A 25649-nucleotide genomic window follows, 5' to 3' on the forward strand; every position below is an offset into this window, starting at 1 on the left:
AGTCACGTGCAGGCAGCTTCACTTTCTGAAACAGGAAAACATGAAGTACCATAAAAATCTTGCGCTGTTCAAGACAAACCTGCAAATATGAAGCCTCAGGGAGTGTGGCCTCCATGATGATTCACCTCACAAAGGCAGAGGTGTCAAACATATGGCACGTGGGCCAGAACTGACCGGCCAAACAGACCAATGTGGCCCACTCGGTCGGTTTAGATAACACGACCGGGAACGGGGGCATGGATCTGAACTTTTCAATTTATTTTCAACAGGTTTCAATTTTCTGACCAATAAAGCCATCGCTTGTGGTCTGTAACACACAGAGTTAAAGACAAAAAATCAAATCACATACTGCTCCTGTGATTTACTACACCATCTTTGCTTTATGATGAAGACAAACTGAGACCCAGCATTAAAGATGTACTTCATTTACTCAATAAATCAAACTGTGCATCCAAAATTAATCTGTGAAAGAACAGTGGTGTTATTGTTCTGCTCCTATCCCCATGCTAGCCTGAAGCAGGGCAGATTCATTCAGCAATCAAGAGAAGAAGGAAATAAAACTTAAAAGAATAAAAAAAAATAATCGCAATCAAAAAGACAAATGGTCATAACAGAAAAAAAATTGTCTGCAAAATAGGAAAAGCCTCAAACATCAGAGAACGTCAGCTTCAGCTTTGAGATGAGAAACTTTAAAAGCACTTAAAGTTAAAAGTTTAAAAGCACAGAACCTCTGATGGATCTGCAGCACGATAACACCTGACAACCTGCTCTTGCAGAGTACTGTTTCTGGTGTCTGAACTCAGTGATAACATGATGAAAACCACATGTATGTGGGAGGAAACATGTGAGCCACCAGTGATCTCGTTTCACCTCTCAGGATGTCTTCTGCTCTGATTGACCAACAAACGTCACATCTCTACTGATCCTAAAACTTTCCCACTATTCACCTAAATGATTTATTTGGATTAATCTGTCATCCTGGAGGATATGATCGGATATAGGGAGTTTATATTTCCTTCAGAGCAAAACTGAGGGTATAAAATCCCACACAATAAGGGGACGAGTTCACGCTCCCTCTGAGGGAAACAAACGTTCAATTCAAACGTCTCTTGCTGAAACTTTATTAGACTCATTAACTATCTGTGTTAACACGTGCAGCTGCCGGACACCGCCCGGTGAACCGTTAATTTTCACCGTTACGCCGTTTGTTTTCCGCTGTGCTCGCCTTTCTAGTCAGGCATTGCTCAGGACACCTCTCTCCTCGCTCCATTCGCCCGCCCTCCCCGGATAGCGCCCAATCAACATCGCAGATCCCGTGAAGGCTGGGGCTCAACTTCGCACGCGATTGGTCACTTTTGCGGTCGAGCACGAGGTCCCTGCCGTGGCGTATAAGAGCGCGAGCTCGAGTATCTGAGCACGATGAAGGCAGCTAGCAGTTAGTAGCTAGTCGTAGCAGAAGTCTACTGTTATAGTTGAAGTCACGGGCCGTTACAGAGCACACGCACACTGACAGGCACATGCACGGGGAGCTGGGTGCGGGCTTGTGTTCATGCACACAGCGGGTTTCCGGTGGTGTTTCGGGACTTGTTTATCTTTGAGGGGCGTGTGTGTTTGCTCCGTGCTAGGCGGCTAGCTGCAGAAGCTAACTGTGTTTGTTTCTCGTAGTGCAATTGAATTATTCATGAGGGCTCGCAGGGATTGGCGGAGTGAGCAACGGGGGCGGGGCTAGGACGGGGTTTCCTCGGGATTTTGGGGGCGCACGCACGCACACGCGCTGACAAAAACATAAACCGGATATTTCAAAGACTCGGAGGGTGAAGTCTGGACGGCGGACGGTGATCTCTGGAGGACACTGTGAGTATAATCGACCAGTCAGTGATTGATTATTGATCGACGACGTTTGCCTGATTTGTTTGAGTCAAGAACTTTGAAGTAATCAGATTAAATCAATGCTGCTTTAACGATATTTGTAAGAATTTTTATTTCGATTATTCTTCAAAGTAAGAGTCACAAATAAAAGTGACACTTTGACGCACTAATCAGAAATAACTCATGGATGTGCTTTTACTTTGAAACATCAGGATGTTGAACTTCCTTCAGGAGGTCACAGTTACGTTTGAGATGCAGTTTTTGTCTCGTTCACCCCTCTGAAATTTACTTATTCTGCTCATTTATCACTAAAGCCTTGTTCAGCGCCCTCCATAATATGACAACTTTGTCCCTGTTTGGCTGCCCTCCGGAAGCCTGCTGAGGGGCATTAACACACACCCATCTAATAAGGTTTCAGCAAGAGACGTTTGAATTTAACGTTTGTTTCCCTCAGAGGGAGCGTGAACTCGTCCCCTCAGTGTGTGGGATTTTATACATATTTCACAAGTCATTCATTGATCAATATTGTTCACTGATTACAGCCTCAGGGGAAATAGAAGATGCTCGATGAGTTTTTATCGTCATACAGATCCGCGTCTTTTAATGTTAGCACACATCGCAGTCTGATTGGGAGGATGTCAGCCCAAAGAAAACTAAAGTTGTCAGGTTACATACAAATTTCTGGAAACCATCAGGATGCAAAGCAGAGGTGGCAGGATGTCTGATTGGCTGTGTGATGGAGGCAGGTTATAAAAGAAAGTTCAAGCTTAAGTTGGTGCTGAGGGTCATTCATCCCAGTTTCAGCTCAGATTTCCCTCAAAACTGCTTTCATTGAAAGATGCTCTTCCTTATGGCACTTATACTTAAAGTCCTTTTAGGGATGAAGTTTGGGCTCCTTCTATGTGTTTTTCTGGCACTGAGGATAATTTTAAAATGAGTTTTTTAGAAAACTTTGAGTTTAAACGTCCCTCCGGTGTTTCAGGGTAAATATCTGATCCCGTGGATCCTCAGGAGTGGAGCTCAGGTTAATGCAGAATGAGCTTAAGGTCTGTGTGCAGATGGTGTTTGACGGGCGGTGCTGCCAGCATTCACACGTGTGTGAATGTTTATCCCTGCAGTTTGGCTTTCTCCCTTCCAGCTGATCCAGGAATGTGCAGGGGGAAATGACGGTCCCAAACAGACTAATCGCGGTTGTTCCAGGCTGTGTCGATGTGATGTGTAGTTAGAGGTGGAGGTCATGTTACGATGTGCCTACAGCGCAGATTTAACCATGAACATGAATCCCACTTTAGGAGGGAGAGAGACAAGTTCGCTTTGTTTGACAGGAGCAAACCTGGGACAAACACTGTTAGCTAAGCGGGCAGCAGAGTGGTTAGTTTGCTGAACTATCAAACACTCTCTGTTACAGTGCAGCGTGTTCATAGTAACTGATAACATTCATCACTTTTACACAAGAACATAATTTATTGTTTAAAAACAGCTGCTGTTTTTAAACTCAATGGTTGTCAGGTTTCCCCTGCGAAGTCTATCTGAAATGGGTACATTTTAAATTTTCTTTTAGCTTTACATGAAAATTTTTCCTCAATAATAAAGAAGAACCTGAAAATGGGAAAAGCAAAAAACCAAACTAAACGGATAAAGAAATAAAACCCTGAGTGAGGATGAAAACACAATTAATGGATAATAAAACTTTTGGTGCTGAGTTCAGGTTCAGCTGGGTTTTTTCTGTTTGTATTCACTCTTCTAATAGAGCTTCATTAATGAGGTTACGATCAATAATTTAGTAATTATTATACATTTGTGTCTCATGGTTTATCTTAAGTTGCTGAATCTGACTCCACCCCCTTCTTCTTTTGCAGGTCACTGTGATTGGCTAGACGGCAGAAGATGATGTCAGTGGACAAAGAGGCGGTCCTCACCCATGAGACGCCCATCAGACTCAGCCCCGTCTTCCCCGCTGCCATCAGTCTATCAGAGCAGCCGCAGCTGGCTAAACCCCTCCCCATCATCCGGGCTAAAAATGGCCTCCAGCCGCCTGACGACAGCCAGCCGGCCCTTCCGGCGCCGCCTCCTCCTCCTCCATCGACTCAGCGAATCGGGAAGAGGCGTTACTCCATGGGCGTGGGCTTCAAGGGGCTGACCAAGCGCCGACGCCGCGCCAACAGCGACAGTCTGTCAGAGTCTGTGTTACCGAGTCACTTCCTGTTGGGCGGGAACATCTTTGACCCGCTGAACCTGAACTCGCTGTTGGACGAGGAAGTAAACAGGTGAGGAGGTTATTGGTGGATTCATTCAGAGATCAATATAACGTCACTGCTGCAGGATTTAACACTGACACCACCTTTATGCTCTTCCCCTTTTCTTCAGAACAACCAATCAGGAGACACCAAAGTGCTCACCCCTGCCGTCACGGGGCGAAGACCCCGTAGAGATCCTGGTGCCTCGTGACATCACTGATCCTCTGAACCTGAAGGGAGGGGGAAAGGGGGGTGAGGATGGACGAGGGGTCCTGCTGTCCCCACTGAAGTCCAAGAGGAAGCACAGGACCCGACACCACAAAGTAGGAGGAGGGGACGGCGGCGAAGGAGAGAAGGAGGTGGCAGCAGCGCCGCTGTTTCCCCACACAGGTGGATTCAGAGGTGAGACACCTGCAGCTTTACTGACACCCGGTGGACGAGCAGGAAACTGCAGCAGCTCACACAGTAAATCTACAGTTTTTTTTCAGATGTTCATCAAGATATCAGGGAGGCGCTCTCATATTTAATGCAATAATGCGATGCAGCAGGTTATTAGTTACTTTTTTTTTTCAGTTTTTTGCTCGTTTTGCGGGTTATTCATATCTGTAGTTCCTCGCAGTCCAAGGTTCCTCTGTATAACTGTAATAATTGATCTGCATAGCGCACTGATCGTTTTTGTACTCCTTCCTGTGAATGTCTGGTTTGAGTCTGTAGTTTTAAATCAGACATGAACCGTAACAACGGCTCTGAACTTAGTGGATGAACCGGTGTGGTGTGTACACATAAACTGAGAAAACAACCGGTGGGCCTGTGTCCTTACACTCGCTCGTACCTGGCTGCAGCTGTTCTACCTGCAGAGTCCACCTGAGTGAAGTCTGCATGGACGTCTGTTTTGTTGCCTGCAGTACCGTTGTTGAACAAAGAGGGCAGCGTTCCTCCATCTCCTCTCCCCTGTGAGCTCAACACTGCCATCACCTGCCGAGACGACGTGGCCCCGTCCCCCATCCTGCCCAGGAGGCACACCCACCCTCCACCTGGCCCCCCCCACAAGCCTGGGAGCCAGGGTGACGGGCGGCAACGAAAGCGGCGACGCACCACCTCGACAAGGTCGGCAGATGGTGCTGGAACCACCATTGTCACAACGACTGCAGCTCAGCCAAGCAAATTCCAGACACCGTTAGTGGGAGGGGCTAAAGCTGCCAGGTGAGTGTGTCGTCTAAACTGAGTAATCACTGTGATCTGATTGGGTGTCTTCATCACATGACATCTGTACACGTCCTGCAGGTGTGGAGGACCTCAGACTGGTTCCACTAACCCCAGAGAGAAGAAGAAGAAGGACAAACACCGCTACCAGTACGGGAACCACAGCCGTTACTATGGCTACCAAGGTTTTTATGGAGACAAGTGGGAGGGGCGGGTTGGGGCAGAGGAAGACCCAAGGCTCCGGGTCCTTGAAGCTGATTGGTTCAGAGACAAGACGGTTCTGGACGTAGGCTGCGGCACTGGTCACATGACACTGGCTGTTGCCCGGAGATTTAACCCCACCCACATCTTGGGGGTGGAGCTAGACAAGCAGCTCGTCCGTGCCGCCATACAGAACATTAGACACTTCCTGTCACATGACATGGTGGTGGAGGACAGAGGGAAGAGGAAAGACACGGTAGCCCCGCCTCCTCCCGAACAGGAAGGGGAGGAGGGGCAGGAGGAGTTGATGAAGGAGTTCCAACAGGCTCTCTCCCTCCTCTCCTTCCCTCTGTCCTTCAGGGTGAGTCGGGGCCCTCTCTCAGCTCCTCCCCTTCTCTCTCCTTCATCCTCTTCCTCCTCCAGGTTCCCCAGTAACATCACCTTCATCCAGGTGAGTCTCACTCTCCATCAGACCCCTCGCTGGTGTCCAGCCACCGCTCACCTCTGTGACTCCTCCCACAGGGCGACTACGTCTCAGACCGTGAAGCTTGGCCTGGGCGGGGCCATTATGATGTCATCATGTGTCTCAACGTAACCAAGTGGGTGCAGCTGCAGTCAGGTGACGCAGGTGTGGTTAGACTATTCAAACGAGCCTATCAGAGCCTGTCGCCAGGTGGAATATTTATCCTGGAGCCACAACCATGGAGCAGCTACTGCCACAGCAAGAGAGCCTCGGTAACGCCTAGCAACATGAATATAATCATATGCAGTTAGTGTGTGTGTGTGAGAGAGAAACAGCATCTGTCCTTTGCTCATCCTTCTGACACAGTGCGATCGATGACAGCAGGAAGTATTCACACGTATAAAGATCAGATTTTACATATAGAGATAACAGCAACAGAAAGTGACGGTGCTCAACACTGTGTGTCTATCACAGTCCGGTCCTTTAGAGTCGTAATGGTTTCCTAAAAGATCAAAGGCTATGAGTAACTATGATCTGATATTTTGGATTAACTTTGTTAGTAAAAGTGTTCTTGTGTATTCTTTTGCAACACTTTGAGCATTTTGGCAGAAGAATGAATTTATTCATGGGTACTGGTTCACTAAACGCACATGCAGGGAGCGTCTGTAAATATCTGTGCTTCTGTGTATATACATCTAAGAACATTCAGCAGCACGTGTATCCAGTAAAAATTTCATTTCTGTGGTTTTTCAGAAAACAACGTTCAGTCACTACAGGAGTTTGAGGCTCAGGCCTGAACAGTTCACCTCCTACCTGACGGACAGCGTGGGCTTCAGCTCCTACAGACTCATCACACACACAGGTGACAACATGCACATACACACCCATCAGGGCTCCGGTGTATTCTGGCTCATATTTGACCACTCGTCTTGGCAGGATCGGTAGAGTTAGTTAAATTTGTTAGTTTCCGGGAATGGACCTGTCCAAAAATTTTCCATAAAGTTGATCTCTGAGCTTTGGGAATGCCGTTCCAGGCGTTTAATTTTAGCCTGCTTTATCCCTCCCAAAACCAGGTCTGATGTGTTTGTGATCATTGTCTTGTTGGAACACTGAGTTGTGTTCAAATTTTAATCATCTTGCTGTTAAATAATAAACCATTAAACATGTTTGCCGTACACTCATTCAACCCAGAAAAAAGAAAAATTAAACATTAGCCTGACACTTGTGCCTGTGTGAGTGGATGGATGACCACACCTGTACATACAGGTACACAGGAAACCACCACAGGGTAGTGACAGAGATGCTGAAGTATGTGAGCCAGCTAATGCTACCTAGCCTAGCTGTATCCATAGACTGTATGTTAGCATTACTGCTAATGATTGATATCCCAGTAAAATCCTGCAGTTTCACTGAGCACACCTGCCACTCACACCTTGGTGATGCCTTGTTAGTTAACAGCAGCAGGCCAGGTGAATAACTGCAGACGTTTACCTGAAGACTGTTAGACTGCACAGGTGTGTGTGATCTGAGCTGTCTGCTTGTGTTTCCAGGTAACCAGCGGCCCATCTACCTGTTCCATAAAGGCTCTGCGCAGAAGAAATGAGCTCACGCCTTTGGCGTCCTTCTGTTTCTATGGAAACAGCATTAAAACTGTGACTGAACAAACTGATGATGTCGCACAGCAGAAGAAAGAGAACTGGAACCTGAGTGGATGGCAGTACTCCTGCGGATGTGATTGGTTGAGTACAGGTGTCCATGTCCACCTAAACCAGTAACATGATTTTTCCAATCAATGAGATTTCCCCACACAGAAGTGATATCATGTGTCTGATGCTGGGATTATACTGGTTGTTGATCAGATCAATAAGACTGTAAAGCACAAAGAAATAACTGCATTTCTATTGGCCGCTGGATACCCACAGGAAGTGGTTTTTCATATTTCTTCCACTGCTTTTTTTTTTTTTCCTGTCAAAATAAAGCTACTGACTCAAAATCCCTGAATTAAGGCTGCTCATTTGTCTTTCAGGTTTTATGTATAAAAGTACAACATATTGTGAACTCCTCACAATATGACCTGAATTGGCATTAAATTTGTTAAACCTGCCTCAGATTGTCTCTTTCATGCTCTCTGCTAATAAGCAGTTAGATGGAGACCTGGAAATTCAGAGGATCTGTGGAAAGCTGCAACAACATAACAAGGAGGAGTACCATCTCTACTCCAGGTCCTTCCTGAAGGATCAAGCTCCCCATTCCAACTCTAAGAAGGACAGCACACATCCTTCAGAGGAAGAGGAACAGAATCAGTGACAAGAGTACAGCACTGGTGGAGTCCAACATGACACCATGTGAGGTCTGCAGCAAGCAGGTTTATCTAAAGAAGACATCAGGAAACTGATCTAATCAGTGCACAAAGAAGACATGAGGTGTCCAGTGATGGTCTGGTGATCAGACGTGAACGAGGACTACAAACACAGCAGACTTGATGTTCCTGTAGGAGCTCCTCGTCAACCTGCTTCACGCGCCGCTCACAGCCTGAAACATCTTCAGGATCTCAGCAGCTTCTCTTTAAAGATTCAGTCAATTTTGGGGTTGTTAGCTGTTACACTAAGATGACAGGGGCAGAAAAGCATGCTGGGAGCTGTAGTTCTGAACAAAAGACGGATCCATTCATTAGAAGATTTTCAGTCACCACACAGAGTGGTGCTTTTAGTTATTTAATGGAGGTGTAATTGTGCAACTTTGCCACAAGAGGGAAGTAGTGCACTGTGTTAGACTGCTGATAGCCTCAGAGTGAACGTCTCACTCTGCTGTGTCCACTCGTCACTCCAGCACTCGAGGGTCGGTGTCCTGAAATGAGGTCATTAGAAGGACTGACTGCATGCTGGGGTGGCAGTTCAGCCATTAGAGTCATGATTTAACAGCTCATGAGTGAATGAACATGGTGCAATAGAAGCGCAGTATTCTGAACACTTACATTTAATTACATTTGTTTGACTCTGGGGTTTCCACCTAAGCATGCAGTCAGTCTGGCTAATGACCTCCTATATTTAGGTGTGCTGTGCAGGCACATGTAAAAGTTTCAGTCAAACTGACTGTGAAGTGGGTGGTTAAAGCAATTAACATGAGCCTTCCTCAGCATGTTTGGTATAAATGGCTAAAAGTCTGTCTTGCCCTGAGAGTTTTCTGGCAATCCAAAAGTTGTTCTTCAGTCGTGTTGCCAAACAAGGCAGCGATGCAGAAAGACACAACAGATTCAACTTCTGTATAACAAGGACAGCATTTCAGATGAGACAATACGAGATCTAATTTTCCTTTAAAAGAACCGTCCTTTTGTTAGTGGCATCATCATGAGGTGCAAAACACTTTGTGGTCAACAACAACCCTTAAATACTTGTAACTCTCCACAATCCCAATATCAGCAGCTTTAATAATTGTAGGTGATGACTTATAAGAAGACTCCCTAAAATCCATAATCCTGTCTTTAGTTTTTGGCACATTCAGTGAGAGGAAGGAGTCATCAAGCCACAAAATCATCCACAAAATATTCAACCGTCCACTTCTTAAACACAGAGGTCTCTGCTGTGGTTTCTGTCACGCACCTCCAGGTGAGGATGTCCTGTCATTGACCCTCACTGGACCCACACAGGTAATTATGCTGTAGCTGCAAAAAGCTGTTTGTCTACCAGCTGGTTTAAACACATACTCACGACTGCATTTATTCTTAAAATCATTTTCTAACGTAGGATCAGCTAAAGACGTTTTCATGAGTGAATGTAGTAACTGAGGGGAGTCCTGCTGTGTCCCTGAGGTCCAGGAGGAGGTAACAGTCCACCTCACAGGTGAGACTCGTTGGTACCAGCCGGTGAGGAAGCTGCAGGAGTTTGTGTGTTAGCTGTGTTAGCTAACTACAGACTGATGTCTAATCCTCCTTTCATCATCTTCATGCTGTTGCCGTAGTAACAGCTGAGCTGTAGGTGAAAACTGAATCACCTGAAAGACTCACAAACAACATCTGAGTAGCTCTTTAGTAGCTTTAATGGATTAAACTCATACAAATAAATGACATGCAGCCTTCCTGCAGCAGCGTCCACGGCTCCCACTCATGCTCACTGCTCACCTGACACTCACAAAGCTTTAAACAGGACATGAGTACAATGTCAAGACACAAACTGGTCAGTAGGAGAAAATGAAGCAAAGTGTTTCCAGTATAATTGATAACATCACACCGGCTCCACTCTGACATCACTGATCAATAATCAAAGAACACACAGATCAAACTTTAGCCATCAGAGGAGTCAATGGAGCTGCTTCTGTTCCTGATGTGCTGATCTCTCCCTGCAGGAGACACGACAGCTTCACACACAAACACCATAAAATAATAAGTGAAAGCAGAGAGAACCAAGTGACAGTGAACAAACACCTGTAACTGTGAGCAGCACGACTCTCCATCCGATGATGTTTCCCTGGCTCCAGGCCACACAGCTGTGTCTGTCTCTCTGTGGGGCGTTTAAGGGTCAGGCTGAACCGTCCGCTTTTCACACGCTCGTCTTTCTTTCACTCGGTCTCTGTGATGCCGCTCCTGTTTGTCAGGCTTCTCAGGACGGTGCCACCACTCCACCCGAGTGTCTTCAGGCAGCTGAGCTGTGGTTTTGGAGGGCAGCCAGACAGACGCCGCCCCCTCCTCCACCTCCACGTGACACTCTGAGAGAACAGCAAACACAGCATGAGGTGTACAAACAGCAGCAGGTGTCACAGTTGCGGAGAAAGCTGAAGCAGAGCAGAAGGTAACAAAGCACAGCACATTAGAAGCAGCTGCTGGAGCTGATCACAGTCTGATGGGATTTTTTCTCCTGTCAGCTGCTGCGTGGATGTAAAAATGATCATTCAGCCAAAGGTGCTTCAAATAACTGTCTTAATACTCCAATAAATATTATATTTAACCTCCTAAGACCCGAACTCCTACATGGCATGCATTTTTAAATTCTCTTTGCTATTTGGGCTGATTGGGACCTGAAAACAGAATTTCCAGATTTTTTTTTTTTACCTGATTTTTGTCTCTGAGAAAAATGAGATCCACATGAGAGGACATTCGTTTTAAATTTTGATAGAACAGCGGCAGTATTATGTCCTCATTAGTGGATATCAGGCCCTCGTGGAACAAATTTTTGTATTTTGGTCTAGACGTCCCAAAATGTGATGTCCAAATATGTGGCGGTCCTTGGCGGTTAAAGAAACAATCGTAAAGTTCTGTTTCCAGTTTGTCATTATTACAAACAGACATCAAACAGGATCTATGGATTAAATGGATGGAGTAAACTGATAATGGTCCTACCGTCACAATGAGTTTGACCTTTGACCTGTATCTACAGCACTGACCTCTGACAGTAAGCAGCACTTGTTTCTTCAGCAGGATGTTTCCCTCCCTGCTAATGGTGCAGGTGTAGGTGTTTGTGTCTCTCTCTGTGGGGTGTTTCAGGCTCAGACTGAGGTCTCCAGTTGTCAGCGGGTCTTCATTCATCTTCGTTCGATTTCTGTAAACTTCATCCTGTTCTTTATTCTTGTCAGAGCTGTTCTCATACACGTGGACCTTCCTGTCTTTCATGTCCTTCCACTCCACTCTAACGTCTTTAGGCAGCTGAAGTGTGGCTTTACAGGGGAGCGGGACAGACTCCACCCGTGAATCCACCTCCACCTTGTAAACTGAGAGGACAACAAAAGACACCATGATCCATCAGCTGTGATGGTCACATGACCTCCCTGTCCCTCCTTGTCTTCTAGTCTCAGTCAGATTGTGTCTCAGTTTGTTCCTGATGTGTTCCTGACTCGTTCTTTGGTAACTAGTCTGCAGCGTCCTGTAAAGTGCTGCAGACATGTTGGATGAAGAGCAGAAGCACAGACAGACTGAGCCTCCACAGTCGGCCATGTCTCACACGGCTCTTTACTTTGGGCTTCAGCATTAGCAACGTGTCTGCGGAGGATGTCCGTTTGAGAGACCATAACTGCGCCTTTTTTGAAATTGACTTGAGGACACGCTGTTGGATAAACGAGTCTATTTTAAACTTAAGGAGAATGTGTCACAAAGCTGAATGACTATGGAAGAAAACTAAAGTGGAAGTGCACAGGCTCTCACAGAGATCTCATGCTCTCCTTAAATGAAATGGTGAAAATGGCTGCTCTGATTTTTCTAGGTTCTGTGAGATTATTATATTATCTTATGCCACGTTATGCCCCTGATTAATGATTGTGAAATTATTATGTAGTTTTAGTTTGCATTATTCTCCTGAATTAGAAGAAGGTGATAACTATTACACTTATTAGACTGATTTGTATTACATTAGGCTGCTGATTCAGTGTGAATGAATGATATTGTTTACGATGCATTATACTGCTGAGTTATAAGAAATACTGTTTTCAGAGAGTCAGGACCTTGTTTTCTGATAATAGAGGAGACAGAGCACATTCCACGGGAGCTTCACTCCCACCGTTGTTGAAGGTAGACGAAATAGGGAGCCAAGGCCATAAGTCAGGCTCGCTTTTGATTAGAGAGTCCCAAACATGATAGCTTGAACCAAGTTTGAATAATTAAGAGACCAATTGAGGAACATAATAAGTGAGGGAGGCGTAGTAGGGAAAGGTGTTTATTTTTGTCTCATGTCTCAGAGGGTGTTGTCTCAGTCCCTCGGCCAGAGGATGGCTAGAGAGGGTCAGAGCGAGGGCAGTGGACCTGGGAACGGTGACCCGGGCCATTGATGCCATTGATGGACATAGAAGCAGCTGAGTGGGTTGAGGAGTGACACAGCGCAACGTATGGTGACCTCTTGTGGTCAAGAGGTCAAAAGCGGGAGTGTGGAGATCAGGGAAATATTTTACTGATGATTTCATAACCATCATCATTACCATTACATTAATTATCATTTCATCAAAGCATTTATTGAAGCTGTTGGCCTTACGTTAAAACTTGTATTACAGGTGCAGTCAACCTATTACATACATAGTTTCAGTTCGGTTATTATCCACATAAGAATTGGCCTCTCTTCATAAGACAGAGTTCGAGTGAGGTCGATACACACACACACACACACACACACACATACACACAGTAGTTAAGTTCATGTTTTGGGTAAGCGTGGCAGACACAATTTTTCGTGTTTTCAGGAGATAAGCGAAAAGTTAGACGTCAACAGAATGCACCTGGCCTACAGACGGAGAAAATGTTCTTTTCCCATGTGTCAAAAGTCAACAGAACATTTGTGGTTTGAAACTTACGTCTGTATTGTATCTGTTTGACGTAAGAGGAGGCGTCAGAAAATATTCCCTGATGCTATAAGACAGTTGCATGTGTGTAATTTTGGGGCGAGATCGATGCTGAATGTTTTACAGTGTTCATCTCCCACGCTGCGTGTATTCATTAAATCATTGTTTGACCAACTCTTCTAGACCAATTGTTGTTTCTGTGCTCACCCTCAATATTTGAACCCATTTAACAGTTCATATCAGAAAATGAGAGAAATTCCCAAGTTTTGTTTGACTGTTGTGTCTCGAGCTGCCTCACCTATAAATGTGCGCTCTAAAGCAGACAGCAACAAAAGTCTGATTTTCTGTTGATAAGATCAAAACAATCAATGACAAATCTCCCCAAAGCTTTCTTGTTCTGGCATCTCACTCCTGGCCTGCTTTTACACCTGTGACATTTGATGATATGGTGACCCTGGTAGATAAAAAGAAGCCGTCTTCAGTTCCCTCAGATATTCTCCCCTCAAAGCTTTTTAGCAAAGTCTTTGACACTATTGGTCCTTGGGTTGTAAATCTTTTCAGTGCTTTTCTTCAGACTGGAGTGTTCCCAGTGTTTTTAAACATGCCATTGTGGAACCAAAGCTCAGAAAACCCAGCTTAGATCCAACATTACATCAACATTATAGATCAATTTCTCAATTTGTGATTGTCTACAGCAGAGTTTTGGTTTGATGTTGACCTTTGACCTGCAGTGGGACATCTCTCAGTCTCCATTCTCAGTCTAAATGATCTGATGGAGCAGGTGTAGGTGGCGCTGTCAGACAGGTGGAGGTTGGTCAGGTTCAGGCTGAGGTCTCCAGTTTCCAGAGCGTCAGTCTTCATGGATGTTCGGCCGCTGTAACGCTGGTTTGGATCTTTCAGTTTGTCTCCTTGAAGCTGGTGGACGGTTGGAGGACTGAGGTGGGAGCGACTCCACACCACTGAGGGGCTGTCCAGTTCAAAAGTGGGAAACTCACAGGGCAGCAGGACAAACAGCTCTCCCTCATACAGCTCCACAGCTGAGGCATGCTGGGAAACTGAGGACACAGAAAGAGTCCATGTGTCACTTTGAGGTAAAGATCAAACGTGGACAGTTTCAGTTACAGAATATAAAATATCTACATAAAGAAATAAAATCACTGTTACACCTGAATAAACTGTGTGAAGGTAAAATAAATAAATACAATAAAGTGTAACCGAGCACAAGGTAGGAGTAAAAGGGGCAAGGAAATAAATTGATCATTTATTTATTACATTAATAAAACATACAATTTCCTAGTTATTTCCAGACAGGCCTTGCAACACATCCTGCTGATATCCCAGCTGCACATGACACTTACCACACAAACGGTGAAAAATAACACAACACTGCAAACCGTCACACCCTGTTTAGAGACACTGCAATCGATTTACCTGTGGGTACGCACTGCGAACAATTTGGGTCTCAGCACAGCTGGGAATCAGCGCTATGCATGACCTGCAATCTGGGAGATAAAGGGAAGTGGCACAAACAAATAAACAAAAAACAAAAAGGGAGGTTAGTCCGCCCTTACACAACTCACTCAATCATCAACCGACCTTACGGCTGGACGGACTAACCAAAACAAAGTTACAAATCAATCAAAAGAACGGAAAAAAAGGACAGCAGAGACAGCACAGCTGAAAAACACAAACAACATTATCGATTGAAATGTTACCCAATAAAATATCAGTTTTATTAAACCATTCAAAATCACAAAACTAAAACAAGCCGTCAATATACCTACAATACTGATCAATTTGCAGTCGATCTAAGATTTGATCAATTCTTCTATTAAAACTCGTGGTCACACCACAATATACCCACTCGCACTCGAGTGAATTCATCGCCTCTGGTTTTTTCCACAGACCTCACCCCACACACCTACTACCTTTTCAAAGCTCTTCAGCCAATCACCTGGCAGAGAGCAACAAACTGCCAGGTGACACTTGTTACAAAAGGAAGAAATAAGACGTGGTATAAGTGAAAAGTCTGAGTTCAGCTCGTCGGCTCATAGAAACACCGATTTCCTTTTATTAATGAGGCGTCTGTGGGAACAGGTAGGAGGCTCCTGATTGGTTCATAAGGTGTGAATAAATGTGTCATGTAGATGGAAGCAAAGACACATCAGGCCTTAGAAAGAATTCATGAAGGTCTGAAATCTGTCTGCAGTGCAGTGGAGTGATCTCCTCTCTTTGAGTTCGAAGTCTGGAAGTTTAGGAAGCAGCTGGACTTCAGGAAGCACAAATGTGATGAAGGTGAAGGTGTGGAGCGCTGTGTCAGGCTCTGCTGTGGAAATTAACTTTTGCAATATTTTCAACTGGAAAAAGAAGCAGGGTATGAACTTTGTAGCTCAATACAAAGCTCAGGGGTTAAAGGTCAAAGGTCACCCAGTCTGTGAGCAGAATCCTTAATGCAAGAAAACAACTTTCCAAGACTTTTCCCAAATTCCAGGTCAGATTTCATTGGTCAGAGAAAAGAACTTCAAATTTGGATCCAGTACTCGTGTCACGACATCCTGACTGCTGATCAGCTGATCCGTCCTTCCATTGTTCATCAGAGGACGAGGAAACGTTACCACTGAGTTCAGTTTGGACAATCCACATATCACAGAGCGCCATCAGTGATCTTACAGTAACTACATTCACCGGCAGAGCTTTGATTGCACTTCTCTCCACCACCACGAGATGTCTCCACACTCTGTGCTGACTCCAATGAATGATCAGAGCTGCTGAGTCTGAACCTCTTTGCTCGGTTGGAGGCGGCTGCTGCAGCCTCACCCTGACACACACAAAGCTCCACCTTCAGTTCTGACACTGAAACATCCACTGTAGCTAAAATGATGCAGATGTGACCGTCAGCAGCTGGATTTCCTCTCCACAGACGTGTTTCCATGCTGATCACAAAAAAGCAACAACTCAGACAGATCATTAGGTACAGCAGCTTTAACTGTAACAGTGTAATTGTAGAGTCTTTACAATGTAAAGTGCATGAAGGCAACTGTTGCTGTGATTTGATGCTATGTTAATAAAACTGAATGAATAAGTGCTGATATTTATCCAGACCGTCTCTCTGATTGATCTCTATGACCAGCCTCAGCAGCCTCGTCCCTGCAGGTGTGCTCACACAAAGCTCCCCATCCATCAGTGCTTTAATCATGATTTAAAACTTTCTCTAATAAATCACTTTCATGGTGCCTCAGACTAAAAGCCTTAATTTCACCCACCTCTCTTAGCTATTTAACTGATTCATAGCTTTAATTTTATTGAAAACATTCAACCATTTAAAAGATTATTAATTTTTATCAACAGATTTTTAACAGGGACTATAAGGAAAGAGGACATTTATCCCATATTAGCTCCTCTTAATAATAATCACATAACAGTAGGTGCCTGCAGATCTTTGTCCATGTTTTACATCCTTCTTTACACAGATGTCTTTTCATATTTGATGTCATGTTCATTTGAAAGCTGAGCCCTCCATCTGCCACAGCGATGTTACCTGCATCACTTTATTTTATAGCGGCTGGAAGATTTCTGAAAGTTACCAAAAACAACAAAAGTGGGACTTCCTGCTTCTCACAGAGGACTTCCTGCCAGTTCAGACAGAAAAAATAACCAAAGTATGAACAGCATTTCTTCATTCACATGACCTTTGACCTCTGACCGCTGAAGCTGGCTGACCTTTTCTGCTTCCTCTTCCATCCATTTCAAATTAAAGGCCCTCCTAATAGCTGCTGGACAGTTTTGTACTAACAAGGCTTTTATTGTGAAACACTGAGAAACAGTTGGAAACACTGATTTTGTTCTTAAGAGTATGTGTGGCTCTGACAAACGCTCCGTTCCTTGCTGTGAGAGACAGAGTGTCTCCTCCGTCTGTGTTTAGCTTCCTGTGAGGACAGGAAGTGATGCGAAGGCTTATGACGTGTGAAACTATGAGGAAGCTGAACTCTGTGGCAGTCCGCCGTGATGTTTGGCTGCACACACTAAACTGAACTGAAAGAGAGTGTGTGTGTTTTAGTATGCAACAAGAAGTGAAACACACGCACACAGCAGCTGCTTTCAACACACACACTCAGTTTGTTCACATGAGGACAAAAAAACTTTATTTAACTAGGCTTGTGTGACAAGAAGACAGGAGAGTCTGAGTTTAAGGCTCTGCTCAGATGAATCACACAAGCTCGGCAAGTTTCTGTGGCAGCTTTACCTGAGACACGAGGAGGGAGGAGACAAGGACGCTGAGGATGGTGCAAGGTTAAATGTAAGGAGAGAACCAGAACAACAAAGAGGACTCCTCCTCCTTTATGGGAAACACGATGAGGCGAAGGAGACCCGATGAGAAGGCGCTCAGAGTACGTGACTGCTCTAAATGGAGGCAGCTTCATGGTGTGATGGTCAACAGGTGTGGGTCTGTTGAAACATCCTGAAGGTGGTGTTTGACTGCAGGCTGGAAGCAGTCACACTTCATGACAGCACTCATCTCCCTGCTGCACACATGGCTCCGTCTAACTCTTCTTCTTTATTTCCAGATTAGAGATCAGCAGGCATGAAGTCATCACCTGTGCATTTCCCCTCTTTCATTTATGGACATTGGGCCTCATTTACTAACGTTTCTATGGAAAAGTTCAAACTTCTTGGAGCTTTCACACAAAATTTCCATAATCAGATTTATGATGTGCTGTTCTTCTTCTCTGTGTTGTAGCGTCCTGATGACACCCAGTTTGTGCTCCAGTGGATGATGAGAGTCAAACCTTAAATACTGATCCGTATGTGTAGGTTTACGGTACACGTCAGGTTGTAGATGTCCCCCTTTGCTGATGGAAATCTCACAGTCTAAGAAGGCTAACCTGCCACTTGTTATTATTTGTATTATTTTGATATTATTGAGCCATGATGGCGCCTTTGAAACTCTGCGTCTGCTCTTCTTCTGCTCCATCCAGATCTTTGCATCACCTTGTTTTGCACACTGACTCCATCAGGTTACAGAGAGCTAAGTGATGAATGACTGTTTCATGCCACAGACTGCAGATCAGTCAGTGTTCTGATGGCGCTGATCTTTCCACCCAATGACATCTGTCATCACAGTCACATGACTTCCCCTCGTGTGAATTAATGTGTTCTATTTAGTTCTGCAGTATTTTATTTTTAGAGTACAACTGCATTTTATTCATTTCACACAAACTGTTGATGTAATGTCATCAAATGTCCACTAGATGTCAGTAGCCATCGGTGGACAGAGTACATCAACCTCTCTGAATACACAAACATACATGTGCGCTTAAATGAGCTCACATTATTGATCTGGACTGATGGATCACCTTTGTTTTTATAGTCAGTGTTACCATGGAAACTACACTAACACACTATCTAGACATACAGTGGATTTATTTGACTTCAGTCTTGATTCTGCATGGAAACAATAACCTGACATCTTTGATCATAAGTTTCAGAGCGTCGCCTGTAACCATGGTTACTGACCTGCAGCCTGACGTCACTCTGAGCAGCTGCATGTATGAATGTACACACATGCATGCAGCTGCTCAGCTGGGTGGATGTGCTGATGGAAACAGTGAGTGTGACAGTGATGGGCAGACGCATCATGAGCACATGACTGCTGTCATCACATGCACAAGTGTATAAAGGTCTGTACCCCTGTGTCCTGCTCCCAAGAGGAAGAAGGAGCTCTGAGCAGCGTCACCTCCACTGCTGAGAACACAAACATGTCCACTAAAGCTTTGCTGGCTTTGACTCTTCTCTGCCTGTTTACAACTTCTGTAGGTGAGTGTTTGCATGAGAAAGATGGAAATCATGTGTTTTGTCTGCACTGCAGTGTTCATGCACAGGTATATGTGTCAGCATTTTCTTCACTTCTGTGACCAAAAATCTGCTGTTTTCTTTTCTATTCTACGTGTTTATTTTTGCATTTCTGTGAAGATTCAGACATCGGCACTAATTATCTTCCACATGTCAAGTGTTTTTATTACCGTGTGCTCGAATATCAGATTTGGAAGGACCGCTTGATTGTTTGAAGTCTCTGTGCTAAATGACAGATCCTGATTCAAGCGCATGAGAAGTAAAAGCAGTGATTTGAGGCTCTTATCTTTATAGTTTTGGATATATTCTTGTTTAAGCATTGCCTGAGATTTCAGTGGGCAGAAAAAGGACATGAAAATGAGTGGAAAGAGCATTTTTATATACAATATTTGATACATGAAGACACATGTTGACAGCAGTGGCGTTTCCACGCCAGATTTACCCGGGTGGGCTCTGGGTGTTTTTTCATGGGGGCACAGAACCAAAACAAGAGGCAACATTGAACTGTTTCATCTATGAAGTGAATTTATTTGGAGCACAAACAAAGTGAATGAACATTTAACAATCAAACAGGAGATTTCACACCCTGCACATCTTTAAAAAGCACTGACTGACATCACTGTGGACCGAAACGCTTGCACGCATGGCAACAGGCAGAGTCTATAGTTACAGAGAAGTTGAGGAGGACTTTCCTACCAGCTGGGCTGGAAGCTGCGCCTCCTGTCCCCCATTCATGTGGTGGGGATCGTCCTCACACTGAGGGGTCATCCTCCCTCCTGCTGATGCCTGAAAAGAGACGAACGTGGAGTAAACATGAGGCTGTAACTGAGAACTACGGTAACTTATTACTTTATCTTCTCATTAGTGTTAATGATACTGTGTGGAGTGTAATCACACAGATCTGAGGGCTGTGTGTCTCACACTGCCCGTGTCCTCCTCCTCTCTGTAGTTCCCTCACGCTCTCCATCTCCATCTTTGCTATCAGGGAACAAATGTCTGCTTTTCTTTAATGTCAGCTGATGTTGTTCCCAGCTGTGACACTGAGCTCCTGTCTCAGCTTCATTTTTCATGTACGGTTAAAGTAAAAGGATGAAGTCTGTCTCTGAGCCTGTGCGGACCGGATTTGTTCAGTGTTAAAGCCATGAAGCTGGATTTCACTGTGACGTCAGCGAACCGTACCGCTTACCTTCGTCTCTTCACCTGTTTCCACGTTAGTCTGCTTTAACGATTCGCGCTTCTTTCTGAGCGCGAATGTGCTGAGAGAGCGAGTGTGCAGCGCCGTAAAGAGTCCGTGATAAACACAAACTAGAACACTAGCTCCAGTCTCTTCAGGCTTCACGGGACCGCGGGACAGTGAGCCGTGATTGTGAGCCGCGGTGGAGACAGCCGCCTCTCGTCCGCCGCACAAGTCTTCTTGCGCGTCTACACTCCGCTTTACGGCAGCGCCTTTTCTCCTGCGCTGATCACAAACGTGGATGCGCGCTCACATACAAGCAGCCTGATTGCATCATATTAATAAAAATCATTAAAAATCATCCCTGAGAGTCAACTTTGAACACATTCTTCCTCTGCTCCACCTGCTCTACACCTGTGCTGAGTGTCATCTCAACCAGCTTTCATACTCTCGAGAAATTAAAGACAAACTTTACACTTAAACTTAAACTTAAAATCAACTTATTAAAAACTTTAAAGGAATGTGATAATGTCATGTTAAACATTTAAGAAAAATAATCTGTGATAGTCAACAGACTCCTCTTCTTTGACACCCACACTACATGTGTTTCACCTCAATCCACTACATAATTCTGGAGACATTGCAGGGCTTTTTTGGTCACTCCTGGACCAATTGGGGAGGGGACCAGAGAAAACGACAGAGTCCAACATTGTTTCGGCAAAGTTCCACACACAATGGCACCTGCTCTGGCCCCTGGAAGACAATTGACTACGGCTTCTAACTTAAATGTGCTCAGAGTAGAAAAACAGCATATAAGAACGACTCCATTTACATGTCTCAGAAAAGAATTGCCAATCACCAGAGTTTGATCCCCAGGGGGTGTCGCAGAGGGGGGGGGGGGGAATGGTCAGACACATGAACAGGTTGGTGGTGTTCTGAGGCATCTGTTTATGACTATGCTTCTTCCTCACCATCACACAGTCACCCTGTTTGCCCGGCTGTCTAGCTACAGGTTTTTCAATGGTGTGAAGCCGAGTCTCCAATTCAGTGAGCTGCAAATAGGCTACATTTATTTCAAGTGTCATTACTGCTTAAGAAGGCTGAGGAGTAACTAAACATCTGACACAATGAGCAGGAAAGTGCAGGAGGGACAGGTGAAGAGGCCATGCTGCTAGCGAGTCGGCTAAGAGCCAAGCTAGCTAGCAAAACCCTCAAGACACAATAAGTGATTACTGACAATAATTAGCAAGTGAATACACAGAGAGTGTGCTCCAGATGAAGCACGTCAAGATTACACTATGAAATAAGAGGTTTTTCTAGAAGTTTTTTACTGAATTGGCTACGCAGGCAAGCTACACAAAAGCACCACTGAAGCTCGAGCACATGTGTCAAAATAATTCATGCAATGCTTCAGGAACACTGTGCCGAGGCTTGGTTCATCTGAACAGAGTTAGTGATCAGTCAACCAAGTTCTCCTTCAGCTTTGGTGTCTCTGTGCGAGCGATAGTGAACCAGTGTGTGTGGTAATGAGAGTCGTCATGGAGCCAGCGAGGAAAAGAGGACGCTCTGCCTGTTGCTAAATATCAACCAGGCCATCAGCAATTCTGCCCCCAGGTCTGAAATGTACAGTGACAGAACTTTAACATGACGTTAAACAGAAGCTGTCAGCTCGGCTCTGTTAAGTGGAAAGTCATAATGAAGAAGTTGTAGATTCAATCCTCCTTTCATAAGTTTGGCCACCAGATGTCACCAAAAAGGTGTTGGAAAGCCTCGAGTAATGAACCCTTTTTCAACTTGAGCTTCAGAAAGTTTCATTTGGCCCTCACTACCACTGTGTGTGTTGTAACAGGAACAGGATGTGATGCTCCACCACAAAGAGAGCAAACACCAAGTGACAGCAGCACCGTAGGCCAGAAGACAAAATGTAAGAACCCCGAATCTCTTCTACACCTCACTTTTATACCTGCTCACCCTTGGCGATCCAATCAAGTTGTTGACATTTAATCATGTGACATCCTCCTGTCTTTCACTAACTTGGCCTTTACCCACTGTGACAGTGATGTGAATCATAAAATACAATAAAAAGTTTCACAAGAGGAGCATACAGCAGGTCTCCTCTGCTGAAGGCTCCTGTGTTTGGCACAGCAAAGCATTCAGACCATGAGTGTGCTTGCTACAACAGCCACACAAGATTTAAATGATAATAATAATAATAACTATCATTTTTTAAAAAACAACTATTTTTCCTTTTATCTTCTTGAACAACAAGGTCTAAATATAACTTTTTTCCTAGGAGACATCACTCAGCAGCAAATGGAGCTTTTAGACCCTACTTGATGCATCGCCGGGCGGATGAGTAATCCACTTCAGATTCCATCTGCTATTTAAATTACCTGAACTGGAGACTCTGTGGACAGTCAAACACTGACTGCACTATTCATGTATCAACCTTTAGACGCACAAACACTGATCAGTGATCAATCCACTCTGCAGTTTACAATCCAAGTCCCAGCAAAGTTGGGACGTTCTTTAAATTTGAGCAGATGAAAACTGAAAGACTTTCAAATCACATGAGCCAATATTTTATTCACAACAGAACATAAATGCTTGTGTGTGTGTGTGGGACTGTTTGTCATTAAAGGTACTTGAAACAATGATTCCCAGTCTCAGTGATACCAACACTCTCTGTCCTGTTTTGTCTCGTCTCCTGCAGACCTGACAATCAGAGCTGTGCGTGGACAGGATGTCGTTCTGCCGTGTCAAGTTCATAAAGATTATCCCATCGCGGCTGTGGTGTGGATGAGAATTGACGTGAAGCCAGTAGAAGTGCTTTTGTACCAGAGCAAGACGTCTCATCAAGCCAACAAGTATCCACCTGGGAACCGCATGCATCTGATGGATAAAAGGATGAACAATGGAAATTTGTCCTCGGCTCTGCAGAATGTGACGCTGCCTGAGAGTGGAATATATGAGTGTCTGGCCATCGACACAGAAATGCACCAGTGGAAGACTCCCATTGAGAACGCTGTCACCATCATCATCATCCAGCTGATAATTGATCCAGAGGGTGAGTTTGTAGAGTCGTCCACAATCCTTTCTCTCTGATCCTTATACAGCGCCAAATCACAACTACAGTTACCTTGGTTACGCTGCAGTCTAGGCTACTGGGGGATTCCCATGATGCACTGAGTGTTTCTTCTTCACTCACTCTGTGTTTAGACACCTCTCTGCATTGAATCATTAGTAATTATTAATCCCCGGCTCTCTTCCCCAGCGTGTCTTTTGTCCTGTCCACGTCCCCTCACCTCAGCCGGCCTCTCAGATGGCTGCGCGTGGTTCTTTTCCTGTCACCAAACTGCTTGCTTAAGGGGGGTAGGGGGTGCACTGCAGGACACTTGGAGCATTGTTCTTTCAGTTACAGCCCCTTGATTATTTAATTTGATCAAGCAAGAAATTAATATTAAAGAGAATTTAAAGCAGTATGAAGGCCCTTGATAGAACGTCTGCACACATGAGGCTGAGGTACTAGGAGTTATAGGACAATTAGTGTAATAATGACTTACAATATAAGTGAGTTTAGATTGTTCTCAACAACCTACACTCACTGCTCGTGTTGTTAGGTACACCTTGTTAGCACTGGGTTGGCCCACTTTTAACTTCAGAACTGTCTTAATCCTTCAAGCCATAAATGCAACATGGTGCTGGAAACCTTCCTCTGACATTTTCTTTTATGAAGATATTGGTGATGAGACTTTGTAGAAAGCAGAGAGTAGATCATGTCTCACACCTGTCTCCTGTTTCTCACCTGCAGCTCCACCACTGAATGCTGGCGAGAGGCGGTTTGCTCCACCTACGTCTCTTCTGGTATTTTTGATTTTGGGTCTTCTCTCATGTTTCTGTTTCTCTGTTTAATCTTGATGATGCTGTAAACACCGACCTCTGACCTGAAACTCCTGCCTCTGAGTTTAAACAGAAACTTATTTGATTTTTTCATTCATTTGGTTTTTATTTTGCTTTGAGGTTTGTTTTTTTTTTCATATAACAGCTTTCATTTAATGTGTGATGTGACATTTTTCACTTACAGCTAAATACACAAGCACTCACTGTGGCTGTGAGGATAAGTGATTATGCTGAGATTACATGTAAAGGGTGGAAACTGTTTTCTTTTTGTGGTTTGTCTTTAAAGATAATCACAGTGTTTGATTCACTGCAGTTTTCCTCTTATAATCTACAGTTTTCATGGGTCATGTTTTAAGGGAGGTACTTGTTTAGCATGTTTGTACTCACAGGCAGGACTCACAGTAGTTTCACGGACTTTTATGATGAAAACAAGACGATAACTAAACACCTCTGTCAGTAAACAAGATCCAATCAGAAGTGCAGTAAGTTTAAAGCACACATTTGATCTGCCCCCACCAAACGGTGCAGCTCTTTTAGCAAACAGTGAAACTGTTTCTCATCCACTATCACCAAAACTAAATGACACTGTTGTCAAAAGACTCTGCACACGTTCACGAACAGACTGAATTTACTCCACCAACAGTACAGACCAATGTTAGCCAATCAAATCAGTGTTTGTGGAGCATCAAATATCACTGCAGCAACTATCAGCGTGTTGCACATGAACGCAGTCAGTAACAGGCATGGCTAACATTAATGCTAATGAAGGCATGGCTAGCGTGTGTCGTCACTGGGCATGCTTGCTATGCTATAAACTGATGCTATGCTAGAGCGTTAATGGTTCCTTTAGTCCATGATTTAGAGCAGGGGTGTCACACTGACTTTACATTGGGACCACATACAGTAATTATAATTATAAATGGCTTTAAACACACATTCAGCCTGTGAGACTCATTGATACTCAGTCAGACTCTGTGGCTCTGCCCATATGGAAAAGATCTATATAAATCTTATAAAGTTTGTATCTGTCTTGTGTGAAACTTGTATGAAAAGCATACAAGAGTGAAAACAGATATAAGAGCCCTTGAAAAATTATATAAATGAAACGTGCCTTATATGATATGAAGTAGGCCAAATCTGATGCAAGTCTTTTATAAGTTTTTCTATTTTTTTTCCATATGGGTGTGCTACATGCTCACATTTCTGCATCTCTGTATTTCAAAGACACTTTGTATTAACTTTATTTAATCTAATGTTCAACTCTGAACTCTAACTTTAGTCTTTTTAACAGAGGCTATTTTTTTTAAACTTGCTGTCCTTCTTTAGCATAATGGTGTGACCCAGTCTGTCTTAGCATGTGATTGGCTGCATGCTCCCACCTCTGTCTGCATGGAGACCAGCAGGGCTGAAGATTCGGCTCCACATTAATCATTAATAATAACTGACATATGAACGTGTATCAGGGCCTGATGTGGCCCGCTGGCAGTATGTTGGACAC

General features: G+C 44.3%; 2 protein-coding genes and 1 long non-coding RNA gene across 3 annotated transcripts; 2 read left to right on the forward strand and 1 right to left on the reverse strand.

The window, feature by feature from the left end:
• Window positions 1–1382: 1382 nt before the first annotated feature.
• On the forward strand, window positions 1383–8077 carry LOC146389509 (7SK snRNA methylphosphate capping enzyme-like). Its single transcript, XM_084910757.1, has 8 exons — window positions 1383–1854; window positions 3729–4136; window positions 4237–4508; window positions 5012–5309; window positions 5391–5961; window positions 6033–6245; window positions 6727–6835; window positions 7524–8077. The coding sequence occupies exons 2-8, from the start codon at window positions 3757–3759 to the stop codon at window positions 7574–7576; spliced, it is 1896 nt and encodes a 631-aa protein (XP_084766883.1). The 5' UTR covers window positions 1383–1854; window positions 3729–3756; the 3' UTR covers window positions 7577–8077.
• An 11499-nt stretch (window positions 8078–19576) lies between these two features.
• Window positions 19577–20564, reverse strand: LOC146389510 (uncharacterized). The gene is made up of 2 exons (XR_014797588.1): window positions 20264–20564; window positions 19577–19863 (listed from the first exon to the last, which is right to left on the reverse strand). It is a non-coding gene; the product is annotated as an uncharacterized LOC146389510 (long non-coding RNA).
• Window positions 20565–21474: 910 nt separating this feature from the next.
• LOC146389511 (uncharacterized) lies at window positions 21475–25649 on the forward strand. Its single transcript, XM_084911705.1, has 3 exons — window positions 21475–22175; window positions 22965–23318; window positions 24063–25649. The coding sequence occupies exons 1-3, from the start codon at window positions 21995–21997 to the stop codon at window positions 24161–24163; spliced, it is 636 nt and encodes a 211-aa protein (XP_084767831.1). The 5' UTR covers window positions 21475–21994; the 3' UTR covers window positions 24164–25649.

This window comes from Perissodus microlepis, chromosome 3, assembly GCF_051167445.1.
Source record: "Perissodus microlepis isolate ML-2025 ecotype Zambia chromosome 3, ASM5116744v1, whole genome shotgun sequence".
In the NCBI taxonomy this organism is placed as follows: Eukaryota; Metazoa; Chordata; class Actinopteri; order Cichliformes; family Cichlidae; genus Perissodus; species Perissodus microlepis.

Excerpts from the sequence above, each read along its gene's own strand:
- LOC146389509 (XM_084910757.1), top strand. The coding sequence starts at position 3,757 with ATGATGTCAGTGGACAAAGAGGCGGTCCTCACCCATGAGACGCCCATC. Across the intron at positions 5,962-6,032 it reads GTAACATCACCTTCATCCAG|GGCGACTACGTCTCAGACCG; the intron begins GTGAGTCTCACT and ends CTCCTCCCACAG. Across the intron at positions 6,246-6,726 it reads GCCACAGCAAGAGAGCCTCG|AAAACAACGTTCAGTCACTA; the intron begins GTAACGCCTAGC and ends GTGGTTTTTCAG.
- LOC146389511 (XM_084911705.1), top strand. The coding sequence starts at position 21,995 with ATGTCACCAAAAAGGTGTTGGAAAGCCTCGAGTAATGAACCCTTTTTC. Across the intron at positions 22,176-22,964 it reads CGTAGGCCAGAAGACAAAAT|ACCTGACAATCAGAGCTGTG; the intron begins GTAAGAACCCCG and ends CGTCTCCTGCAG. Across the intron at positions 23,319-24,062 it reads GCTGATAATTGATCCAGAGG|CTCCACCACTGAATGCTGGC; the intron begins GTGAGTTTGTAG and ends TCTCACCTGCAG.